Genomic DNA, 12,227 nt, shown 5'->3' with positions numbered 1-12,227 from the left:
AGTAATGGTGGGGGAATACAGTAAATTTCCACTAAAGTTTTACATATCAAATAAGGTCTGGCTATATAAGGAAAATGCAACGAGAGCTCAGGGCAGTTTTCTGTATTCAGATTAGCCCGTGTGGTTGAGGGTCTCGCGACTCTCAGCTCCCGTAGCCATACAGTGTCGGGTAAAGGATTTTCCTCTTTGTTCTAGAACATTTGATGGTTGATTATCTTTCAATTGATTATGGAATTGTAAGAATACATTTACCTGACATAATAAATTGTTATATTTGATTATTCTAACAGACTTTGACTTTATTTTCATTGGAGTTAAAAGGAATAGTCAAACATTAAAGTATATTTAATGATGCACAGATATCATTGAAAAACCTTTTCATTTTATGGAGTCAGATGAAACGAGTTAATACACAAGATAAAATGTATTGCATTTAACCAAAAATACTTTGCCGCGAGAAAAGACAGTAACACGCAAAGACCTTCACCGCTAATTCGATTACCGCCATTGGATCGAGTTAGACGGCCTTACAATGTCATAAATGCAGGGAGATAGTCATGCTGACGGAGAAGATTTCAGAACTAGAGGCACGCATCCAAACTATAATTGAAGTTAATTGTAAGAGTGCAAGGGCTTTAGATAGGGACGCTCCAATTGACGGGACGCTCCGATTGATCGGCCGCCGATCATGATCGGCCGCCGATCATGATCGGCCGATATTGGCTAAAAATAGATTCGATCACGTGACGTAAATTACACGCGCGACTTTTTCCCACCTGCATGCGTGGCGCACAGGCACACAACAGCAGAGTGGAGCTTGGCAGTGGCAACATGAGTTCTCCTTCACCGGAACTAATAGGGAGTCTCCCAACGGATTGAAGCGCGCGTCCGAGTGAAGACCGTGCACCGCGCGAGCCAACAGAACACGGTATCTGCGCCACTGATCGCTGCGGCAACGATCACTTTGATCACTTGATAAAAAAAAAACATTTCAGCGCTAGATCGCCTCTTATTTAACTAATGAACAAAATGAATGCTCTGAGTTAACTGGAGATGTCTTTATTTATTTGTATTGGTACATTCGGCTCAGTTTAGCTCCTCCTAAATGGCACAAGGCAGGCCCAGCTCAAAGGAGGAAGCTGGTAGTCAACGAGATGTGAAAGCAGGAGGAGAGGATGAGATGTATAAAGGCCATTTCCCAGGCCAAGCAGGGAGAGTGGATGAGATGGGAGAGTGTGGAACAACGAAAAATGGGCTGGCAAGACCTTTGGTCAATGGAAGAGAGTAGGATCAGTTTCCTTATTAGGTCAACATATGATGTTCTCCCATCACCGCAGAACCTAAACCTCTGGGTAGGAGAGGATCCCTCTTGTCCTTTGTGTTCATCACCTGCCACATTAAGGCACATTTTGACAGGATGTAAGGTGGCTCTTAGCCAAGGTCGGTTTACTTGGCGCCATGACCAAGTATTGCGATGTTTGGCTTTAGCATTGGAAGGCAAGCGTAGTATGTCCAATAAGTTGCCGCCTGTTCTAGCAAAACATTACACGCAGAAGACAATATTCCTCCGCCCAGGCGAGCAACCACCAAGAAAAGGTGCTAACACCAATTCTCGCCCAGGACAACTGGAAGCTGCTAGGGACTGGAAGATGCTGGCTGATCTTGATCAACGGCTTATTTTTCCACCTGAGATTGCCACCACTAACCTACGACCAGATATTGTTTTGTGGTCTGGATCAGCACGCATTGTTCAACTGATAGAGTTAACAGTGCCATGGGAGGATGCGGTAAATGAGGCATATGAGAGGAAGAAATTGCGGTATGCTCATCTGGCCACTGAAGCAGAACAGCGAGGATGGAGAGTCCAGGTTTATCCAGTGGAAGTGGGTTGTCGAGGTTTTGTGGCACACTCTACAACCCGGTTCCTCAGAGATGTCGGATTCAGTGGTCAAGAGTTGCGTCGCACAGTAAAGAACTTATCTGAAGCAGCAGAAAGGAGCAGCAACTGGCTGTGGTTGAGACGGAAAGATTCTAGCTGGCTGAGTACAGGCCGCCATGCCACGGTTTCGTAGAATTCTTGAAAACTTGAAGGGTGTTGGTTTATTTGTATAGGTTGTATAGTATTTACAGTCATTACGTTCCTGTGTATATTGCGTGAATGACGGGATGTTGGGCAGATATTGTGTTTTGCGGTAGGTGGTATGCCATACGGAACCGTTGCCACTGAAACTGCATATTAACGCACCAGTGAGGCTCGACAGCCTTAGTCAAACGGGTTGGCGCGTATGGTTGGGTTGCGGAGAGATTGTGAGATTGTGGTTAGGTCTCAGCAGCACTGTTGGTTTATTTGTAGAGGTTGTATAGTATTATAGTCATTACGTTCCTCTGTATATTGCGTGAATGACGGGTGGTTGGGCAGATATTGTGATTTGTGGTAGGTGGTATGCCATACGGAACCGTTGCCACTGAAACTGCATATTAACGCACCAGTGGGGCTCGACAGCCTTAGTCAAACGGGTTGGCGCGTATGGTTGGGTTGCGGAGAGATTGTGGTTAGGTCTCAGCAGCACTGTTGGTTTATTTGTAGAGGTTGTATAGTATTTACAGTCATTACGTTCCTGTGTATATTGCGTGAATGACGGGTGGTTGGGCAGATATTGTGTTTTGCGGTAGGTGGTATGCCATACGGAACCGTTGCCACTGAAACTGCATATTAACGCACCAGTGGGGCTCGACAGCCTTAGTCAAACGGGTTGGCGCGTATGGTTGGGTTGCGGAGAGATTGTGAGATTGTGGTTAGGTCTCAGCAGCAAGAGGGAAGTAGAGGTCAGTAAGCTGGGCTGAGTTGAGTGGGGGACGGAGGGGGGTGACTCTGGGACGCCAGAGTCACTGTCGAGCCCTCTTGAGGTGTCGTGGGCTAATCGACGAAACACTGAGGACGGAAGGTGCCCACTTGAAGACCCTAGAGATGTTCCCTACTCCGCTCAATCCAGAGGGTTGTTATGGGGGGACCGCACTGTGGTTGCAGCCGTTGTGTGTGCTGACGCGCAAATACACTATTAACACCAGACAGAAGGAGATTCACGTCACCAGATGGAAAGAAGCGTAAATGGATGGAGAAGCATAGGTTACTGTAAAGCTACGTCTTAGTTGGTGCTTATCTTGGCGAAAGCCGAGTACAAATCAGCATGAAGTTTTAACATCTACTCTCGTGTAATGGAAATCGTGCCGCGAGATGTTTCAAAAGTGGTGGTGGTATTTTATTTTTTTTGATCTGACGTAGTTGGTTCCTCAACTACATCAGATTCAGATTATTTTATTTAATGCCATGTCAGCATTCAAAGCTATTTTCATGGCAAAAATTCAATTATAAAAATACAAATATCATATAAATACAATAAAACAAAACAAATATAAACAAGAAGTCATTTTATACAATATATATTTTTCAAAATCCAAAACCTTTTCAGGCATAATCTCATTAAATATGTCCTTTAATGAAGTAACTTCATAAAAGAGCATTCTGCTCAACTACATCAGACGTTCATATTAATAACAGAAAAAAACTTGCCATAGTTTTGTCCTTTTATCAGTAGCCAGTTTTGGTGTAACAAGTTGTACATTTTGTTGCCAATTAGTAAATGTAGTGGGTGTATTAAGAGGCTACAATTTCCAAATATGCCTAAGTGTAACTTGATCCCCTCCCATTAGGCTGATCTGATGTGTGTTGGTCTGCCTGACCCCTCTTTCAATGTTAGGCTGCATAGTTTAGATCAGCCGGAACTGGGAACACTTCCCATATCCTGATCTACTTGGTACATCATAAGAAGGATGGCGTCTACGCTAATATTAGTCTCTCACTTTATCACCAGGTTTACCGCAGTCCGCTTGATCCAGGCCGTATCTAGATCTGATGAAGGACCAGCGCCTGGACACAACGAAGTGTCAACTAGTCTCTCCCCTGTGAAGGCATGGCTTCCCATTACCTCTGTACAGATAAAACGTTGTCAGTATAATTCAGGTTTCGCGTGGCTACGCAGACGCAACAAAATATTCGGGTAACGCTTCATTTTACAGTCCCGTTTCCCATGTACATACTATGTACTTATTATAGTAATTACAATACCTGGGTAATAACTAGGTACTAACCCTGAACCTACCCTTAACATAACCTTAACCCATGTACTTACCTTATATTACCCAGTACTTTCTAGGTAAGTACAATGTAAGTACTGTGCTGTAAAATTAAGTGTTTCCAAAATTCTTTATTATACATTTTTAAGCCAGACAAGTAGTTTGTTGAGGGTTGATTTGTGAAGAAGGACTACACGCCTGCGCACTAATATATTCAAACGCGCATACCTATCGACTGAACACGTGATGTCTGCGTTTTTGCGGGTTTGCGTTTTTGAAGTTTGTGCAGAGATAACGGTTAATCGTTTGCACCTTCGAACCAATTTCAGGGAGTACGTTCTCGAGACACCGAGGGTCTCCGAGGACATCATTAGTGACCCCCTGACCTCTGTCAGGGCCACAGCCACAAACGGTGGTCACAGCTACACCCTAATATCCACAGGGGCCCGGCCAACTCTCCTGGACCTACACCAACATCGCCAGAAACATCACTGGACTGGACTGAACCTTCAGGGGAAACTTGCGTGTCTCTCCTCCGCTGATCACTCTGTTTCTCACTCATTTCTCAGGAATACTGCACTCAGTGAGGACATTATCATTTTTACAGTAAAAGCCAGACTACAAGTTCTTCCAACCAGACTCAATCTTTCTATCTGGTTTCCTACAACTCCGGTACCTCATTGTTTGCATCACACTAAAGAACAGATCACTGAAACACTGCCACACATCTTGAATGGCTGCCATGCCTATAAAGGAATGTACATCGCAAGCCACGACAGAATAGTGGATCTTATAGAGAAGGACATATCAAGCTATTTCTCATCTGCTGTAAAAATGTATAAACATTCTTGTGTAAAATCATCTATGTTTCAGAATTGTAATAGTTCTGAAACCTTTTCTCATGTGCTTGCAAATACACCAGATATTGTTGTGGTTAATGAAGAGATCAGCGAGGTGTTCGTTGTCGAGGTTGCATGTACCTTTGATAATAGTATGGAAGAAGCCTTTTTGACTAAGATGATTAAATATCAATCACTCCTAAACATCATTTCAGAATTAGGTTATCAGAGCCGACTTCTTGTGCTCATATTCGGCAGTTTAGGACATACACACAGGCTGGTTGTAAGAGGGCTTCAACAATTAGGGATGCCCGAAAAGAGGGCTAAACGGCTAGCAAAGTACTGCGCTCTGTCTGCTATTATAGGCAGCCGTCATATCTGGTGGAGACGATGCTATTTGTATCCATAAACAACTGAGTGACGCTAAATATTGTGAAGATCTGCTGTATGCCACTGGTCCTTGATTATGTACATGCATTTGACTGCATCTGTAGTATTTATGTCCCTGTAAATCATTTCGTTCAAGTGGACTGAAATAAATAGTTAAAATGTGTAATAAAAAAAAATGTGTCTTTGTGTGCTTGTAATATTTGAGAGAGAAGAACTCAACTGCAAATCTAAAATCCAATTACTGTGTGCACCAGTGGAGTTTTGCTGGCACCCAATGGGGAAAATCTGTTACTGCGCCCAAACAAAATCTTACCGAAATCAACTTTTTTGAGATATCAAAAAAGGCTCTGATTTTCTAGCCGTTTTAGAGTTCAACTTGTTTCATAAAATATATATTTTATATAAAATAATGTTCATAAATAATTTTCATAAACTTAAACCTATATAACTTTTTTTGGGATTTACTTATTATTATTTTTTTTTACTTCAGCAATAATCTGCCACGGGTCTTCTTTAAAATGATACCAAACTTAAGCATGTGCTCCCAAGATTCTAATTTTTATGACAGTTTTTTGACATGGACATTTTTGTCCTCTATGTAGCTATGTGTAACTTTTTTTAATTGATGCCCAAGGGTTAAGCACCATGTTACTTTCAAACGGTGATTTACTCTACTGGAAACTGCTTTTCTGATGGTGTAAATTAAGGTGAAGCTGCAGTTATAAGGATGAAATACTGCATTGTAAGAGCCTGGCAGGCAGTCCCTCAGCCTGCTCAACTCCTGTTCCAGTTAAAAATAGACGAGCATGTCAAAAATGAATTTTGCCCCAATTTACACCATCAGAGAAGCTTGCAGGAATTTGTGAGTCCTATGACAATACATGATTATTTTAAACTCCACTGGGAAACTTGCTGCACAATATATTGAATTTCATGATGCATTACAAATTAACTCATAAGGGTTGCAAATGTATTGTTAAAGTTATGGAGATGAAAAGAGCAGAGAATCATCTAGAAATGCACCCGTTTTCTGTACATTGAGTGGCAGCAGTGATGCATGTGTCAAGTAAAGAACTTGCAAACTAACGCTAACATAGGATAGCTGGACTGTCAAGAGAAGATTGCCTGATGCTGTCATCTATCTTCAAGGTAGCAAGGTGTTTTCCTCCAATTTCTATTTTAATTTTATTAATGGATAGCCCCTTGAGATGCAACATCTCATTTTCAAGAGGGTCCAATACATATAGACATAACACAACATCACCACCACCAACAACAACAACAAAAAACAACAACAACATAAAAAAAAACATTTAGGTACTAAGCAGCTCACCCCATTACCATAAAACTAAGACACATCATAGCTCTGACATAACTATCTCAAAAGCACATCACATTTACTCATTATACAAATGGAACCATAGTGCAGGAAATTCAGTAAACAAAAAGATACCACATAAGAAGAGCCGAGGTTGAATCAACAGGAGATAAGTCAATTAAACAATTCAATGAAACAAAAGAAAATTACAAGCATTCCTATTCAGTCCAACATCAGTAGCATGCACACACAGTGTTTAGATATTGAAATAAAGTTAGCTTGAATCTACAAAAAGATAAGATGGACCTCAAGAAAAGAGGAGGATTATTCCAATCACTAATAGCTTTGTAGTGAAAAGATTTTCGACCAGTGGCTGAAAAGATTCCTGGTACGGTAAAAACAAGAGATTGCATATCTCTAAGAGGATACAAGGAACTACATGGAACCAAGAGTTCTCTCAGATATGAAGGACATTCGAAGTAGGCACATTTAAAAATAAAAATAAACCAATGAAAGGCTCTTCTTGATTTCAGCTGAAGCCAATTCAATGATGCATACATTACGCAATGATGTGTTTTAAAAGGACACCTCAGAACAAATCTACATAAAGAGTTAAAAACAACATTTAGTGGCTTAAGAGCAGCATCACTAGTGTTCATGTAGATAATATCAGCGTAGTCAATAATGGGCAATATCAACTGGGAAATTAACCTTTTCCTAACTTCAAATGTAAAGCAGTTAACAGATCTATAGAGTGTACTGAGACAACCATATATTCTCTTTGTGATATAATCAATGTGAGGTTTGAAAGTAAGCTCGGAATCCATCCACAACCCAAGATACTTAAAAATTTCAGATTTCACCATAGAAGACCCATTAGCAAAATACAGTTTTAAGTTAAGTGCACATGGACTTCTGTGCCTCGTCCCAAACAACATACAACAGGACTTGTCCATATTCAACACTAGATTGTTCCTGTGAAGCCATTTTTGAATCATAATAAAGTCATCTTGTAAACTATTCTGAATCTGGTGAATATCAGACTCAGCAGTCTAGATCACTGTATCATCAGCATAAAGGTGAATCTTACTCATGGAGCAGGTGTGTGATAAATCATTGATAAAGATCGAGAACAAAAGGGGTCCTAGAGTGGAACCTTGAGGAACACCCTTATCAACCAATAAATAATCAGACAATGAACCTTTAAAAGCAACACACTGCCTTCTATTATGAAGATAAGAGTTAAACCATAATAAAGCACTTTGATTCAGACCTATTGCATAAAGCTTGTCAAGAAGAATGTAATGATCCACCATATAAAAAGGCTTTTGAAAGATCAATGAAAATTGCACCAGTTAGCTGTCCCATATCACAAGCAGAAAAAATATCATTGGTGAACTTTAATAAAGCTGTGGTGGTAGAAAAATTAAGCCTAAAGCCAGATTGAAATGCTGATAAGATATTATTCTGAATAGTGAATTTTTATAATTGATTAAAACTAATTTTCTCAAATAATTTGGCAATGGGACATATAAATGAAATGGGACGGTAATTATTCATAATTGAAGCATCACCAGTTTTTCATAAAGGGGTAACTTTCGCACATTTCCATGTAGCGGGAACAGTAAAAGAATTCAAGGACAGATTAAATAGGTCAGCGAGTGGAAACATCAGAACATGGGCCGCAAATTTAATATACCTAGCCTCAAGCCCGTCCGGACCAGCACTGCTATATTCCTTCAAATCAGCTATAGCATTATAAACATCAATGGGCATAATTTTGTTAAATTTAAATGAGCCAGATGCAAAAGAAGAGGTCGAAACATGATCATTGTTTGAGAATAAACTTGATTGGAATCACCAATTGTAGTAAAATGCACTAACATTTTCCTGTTATATTCTTATTTGAATAATGAATATAAAGTCAAGCAAGTTCAGCCTGTCCCAAGTATATTTATAATACTATAATAAATATTTCCTTAATTATATATGAAAAATTATAAGTTACCTAAATATAATTTACTATGAGGGGTCTACCTCTAAGTTTTCCTTTAATATTATTCATCATATAGTTATTTAAAATAGCCTTGCTGCCAAATTAGCTGCCAAACATTTGGCCTACAAATTTTCTGCAGACAATGTATAGAATGCATTCATACATTTATGTTTGTTTTTATAGCCTTTAATTTGTGCATTGTTTAAAGAAGAACACATAGATAGATAGGAAAAATGTTTTGTCAGTGAAGTATGGAAAATAAAATTAGGCCTTTATGTGATAAATTGAATTATCATAGAAATAATCTACACATGAACTCAATCTGATAATCAGAAGTGTTTTAGTTGCACCATAAAGCCTACTTTTTAAAATGAACTTGAAACAATTTTAAATAAGCAATATGAAGAAAGATTTATGTAAATAGAAAAAGCAGAAAAGAGATTAATAGTCAAATAAATTTAAGCTCCACTCTCCACATAATTTGCTTATATTAATGTTGTAGATCTCATTTTGCACAAGTACATAATGTAAAATAAGCATGTTCTTTACTGTTTTATTTTCATTAATGATAGATGATACTTTTTAAAGAAGGTCGTTTTTACTTAGTTCTTTAAATAGAATGAACAGGAAACATGCATGTTGGAGATGTCAGTTTTTTATGGTTTAAAATCTAGAAAGAAATAGTGGAATCACATGTTCCTCTATATTGTGTAGCCCTACTACAGATGAGGCAATCTAAAATTTCAAGAAAAAGATTCAGAATACAAGACATTCTAAGAGTTACAGTACCTTGTCATAGAGGGGGACCATGAAGTAACCATTGATTGGGGCACAGTCAGTCTGATATTTCAGGGAGCCCTGCTTAGTGTACAATTTTATCTGTAAAGAACACATACATAATCAAGGTTGGCCATAAACTAATTTTAAAATCATTTTATTTTTTACAGTGCCATTGCATTTACATATCTCAGTCAATTTTCGTCAAAATAGTAATATACACTATCATACTTAATCTTTAAAAAAATGAAACACTTGCTAATACTGAGAACAAAATGGATATACATATGCAGTTAATTCAGAGTTTCCGTGATTAACTTGAGTAACGTTAACGTTAAGGCAAATCTAATTAACCGAGACAGATCTGTGATGATAATTATATTAAATGCTGAAATATTAGGTAGCTGTCATGCAACCTGCTACATTCACGACAGACGGATCAACAGATTATACGATCTACAACTTATAGGAATTACTTCTTAAGAGAGCAGATGACATATAGATCAGAGAATCAGTTTAGTTCCGGAATTGCATGCGCTAGCCAGCCAGCTAACCATTCTTAACCCTAATTCTCAAGTCTTTCTTACCTCAATGACAGAGTAATTAATTTCCACGTCTGACTTGACAAAACCCCCACAGCCTACCAAAATATCATCCGCACCCTTCACAAATGTCAAATACAAAAAAGATAGAATAAGAATCACTAGCTCTTTAATTCCACCCATCGTGCAACGCTGGTGTACCGTGCTGGACTAGTGTAGCGTACTGACGTACGGTGAACATGGCTCAAATGAATTCAGCCAATCATTTTATTGGCAAATCATTTTAGCTTATTCCTATTGGTCAGTCACGACCGGTGCCTATATTAATTGTTTTCATTGGCTGTTTCAGGAGAGGAACTCGAAAACCAGCATGGGTAGATCATATGATGTCTATGGGGTAGATCATATTCGTCAGAATAAGGTCCTTATCGCATGAATATCTCATAACAAATAATAAGGTGAATGGTTCACTTATATCCCGATAAATGCTATCCTGCTTATTATTTGTAAAGGCAATTTCACACATGTGCATATTTAACCAGTGAATATTTCAATTTAAAAAATCACACATAATTTTAGCATTTAATTCAATAATAAATATTCACATTCAAAATATTCTGTTTTTAGAAACCTGGGGCCTGTTTCAGAAAGGAGGTTAAGTGAAAACTCTGAGTATGTTAACCCTGAAATGAGGGAAACTCTGGGTTTTCTGTTTCAGAATGGGAGGTAAGTCAAATCTGAGAAAGCAGGGTAAGTCAAGCCCGTTTCTGACAGAGAGGTAACTTATACTCAGAGTCAGTTACCATGGTAACTTACTCTGTGAACCTAAGCTGGTCAGGAGCAGGTTTACTTCCGTAAACCCAGAGTTTATTTTGGTCTCCTCCCCTTTTTTAAAGAGGAAGCAGTGTTTAAACACCTCATTCATTCTTTCGGTACATTTATTCATTGCTGTTTTCCCCCCAATTTTTTAAATAAGATGTAGTCTATATAACTTCTTAACTGGCAACTGAAAATGCTGTAGATTAGTGTTACATCATGTAGTTCTAAACAAATTCTACAGAATTAAACTGTGGCATTCACTGAACATCATTGAACTGTGTTTATCTGTGCACCAGAAGTTGATGGACCTTCCTCCTACTGTTCTTCCACACTCTGGGGCCGGGGGAGAGATAAGAATATCCGTTTATACTTAGGTATAAACTTAGATTCTGTAGGCTACTCCACATAAATAATGTGAAGAAATGTGAATGTGTAGATTGTTTGATGTGTAGACACATATTAACATTTCCTCTGTAGGCCTCTCTGTGGCAGCATAAACTGTTTCTTCATCCCCATCGTCCTGTGAAGATGAGCATTTGGTTGAGGACATTTTATAATACTATTTGTCATAATTTCTGGTGTATTGAGTAGGCTACTTACAACTGTCTGGGGTTCTGTTTGTACAGGAGGCTCCAAAAGACAGATATTTCCATCAGAATCTGTTGGGAGCAACAAAAAAACTCAACCCAAAGTAATATATATGGAAATATCAAAAACAGCCTATATAAAAAATAACACATATGTAGACCTCTTACATTTTATGAAGGCACTTGAATCTTCAGGAGTGACTGGCTCTGATGAGGTCCCTCCGGGAATTCCCTCAGCCATTGGCCTTCCAGCATTCAGGCTCAGGGCCATCTCCATCTCCATCTCCTGTGCATCTCCATCTCCATCTTTGCGAGCCTCTTCCTTCTTTCTGTTGGCTGAGTAGAAGTCAAATGAGAGATGCTCCGATCAGCATTTTTGGGGCCGATCACCGATTACCGATCACCAAAATCATGATCTGCCGATTGCCGATCACTGCCGATCACAGAATGGCAGGGGAATGGGAATCTTTTATCTATAATCTAGCAGAGTTTGCACCATTTGTAGAAATGTGTTTATTTAATTGTATTTAGAAAATGAGATGTCTTAAGGCGACTGTAGGCCAGCTTTCCCAAATAAGGCAGAGTAACATTAAATTATTCCAAACAAAGAGGGGTCAGGCAGACCAACACACATCAGATCATCCTAATGGGAGGGCATCAAGTTACACTTAGGCATATTTGGAAATTGTAGCCTCTTAATACACCCACTACATTTACTAATTGGCAACAAAATGTACAACTTGTTACACCAAAACTGGCTACTGATAAAAGGACAAAACTATGGCAAGTTTATTCTGTTATTATTATGAACGTCTGATGTAGTTG

The 12,227-nt window shown here is 39.0% G+C and overlaps 1 protein-coding gene across 1 annotated transcript in view; it reads right to left on the bottom strand.

The window, feature by feature from the left end:
- Positions 1–10,218, bottom strand: part of nomo (nodal modulator) — a 74,898-nt gene extending 64,680 nt beyond the window's left edge. Inside the window, exons 1-2 of the mRNA XM_077199207.1 lie at positions 10,042–10,218; positions 9,467–9,556 (exon numbers count right to left, since the gene is read on the bottom strand). Of these exons, the coding sequence (XP_077055322.1) occupies positions 9,467–9,556; positions 10,042–10,179 (228 nt within the window). The 5' untranslated portion in view covers positions 10,180–10,218. The remainder of the gene's footprint in view (positions 1–9,466; positions 9,557–10,041) is intronic.
- Positions 10,219–12,227: the final 2,009 nt, after the last annotated feature.

The sequence above is a fragment of the Siphateles boraxobius genome, unplaced genomic scaffold, assembly GCF_051911475.1.
Source record: "Siphateles boraxobius isolate OS27281-9 unplaced genomic scaffold, OSU_SipBor_1 41, whole genome shotgun sequence".
Lineage (NCBI taxonomy): Eukaryota > Metazoa > Chordata > Actinopteri > Cypriniformes > Leuciscidae > Siphateles > Siphateles boraxobius.
The sequence above is the reverse complement of the archived record's forward strand: the minus strand, read 5'-3'. Positions and strand labels throughout refer to the sequence as shown.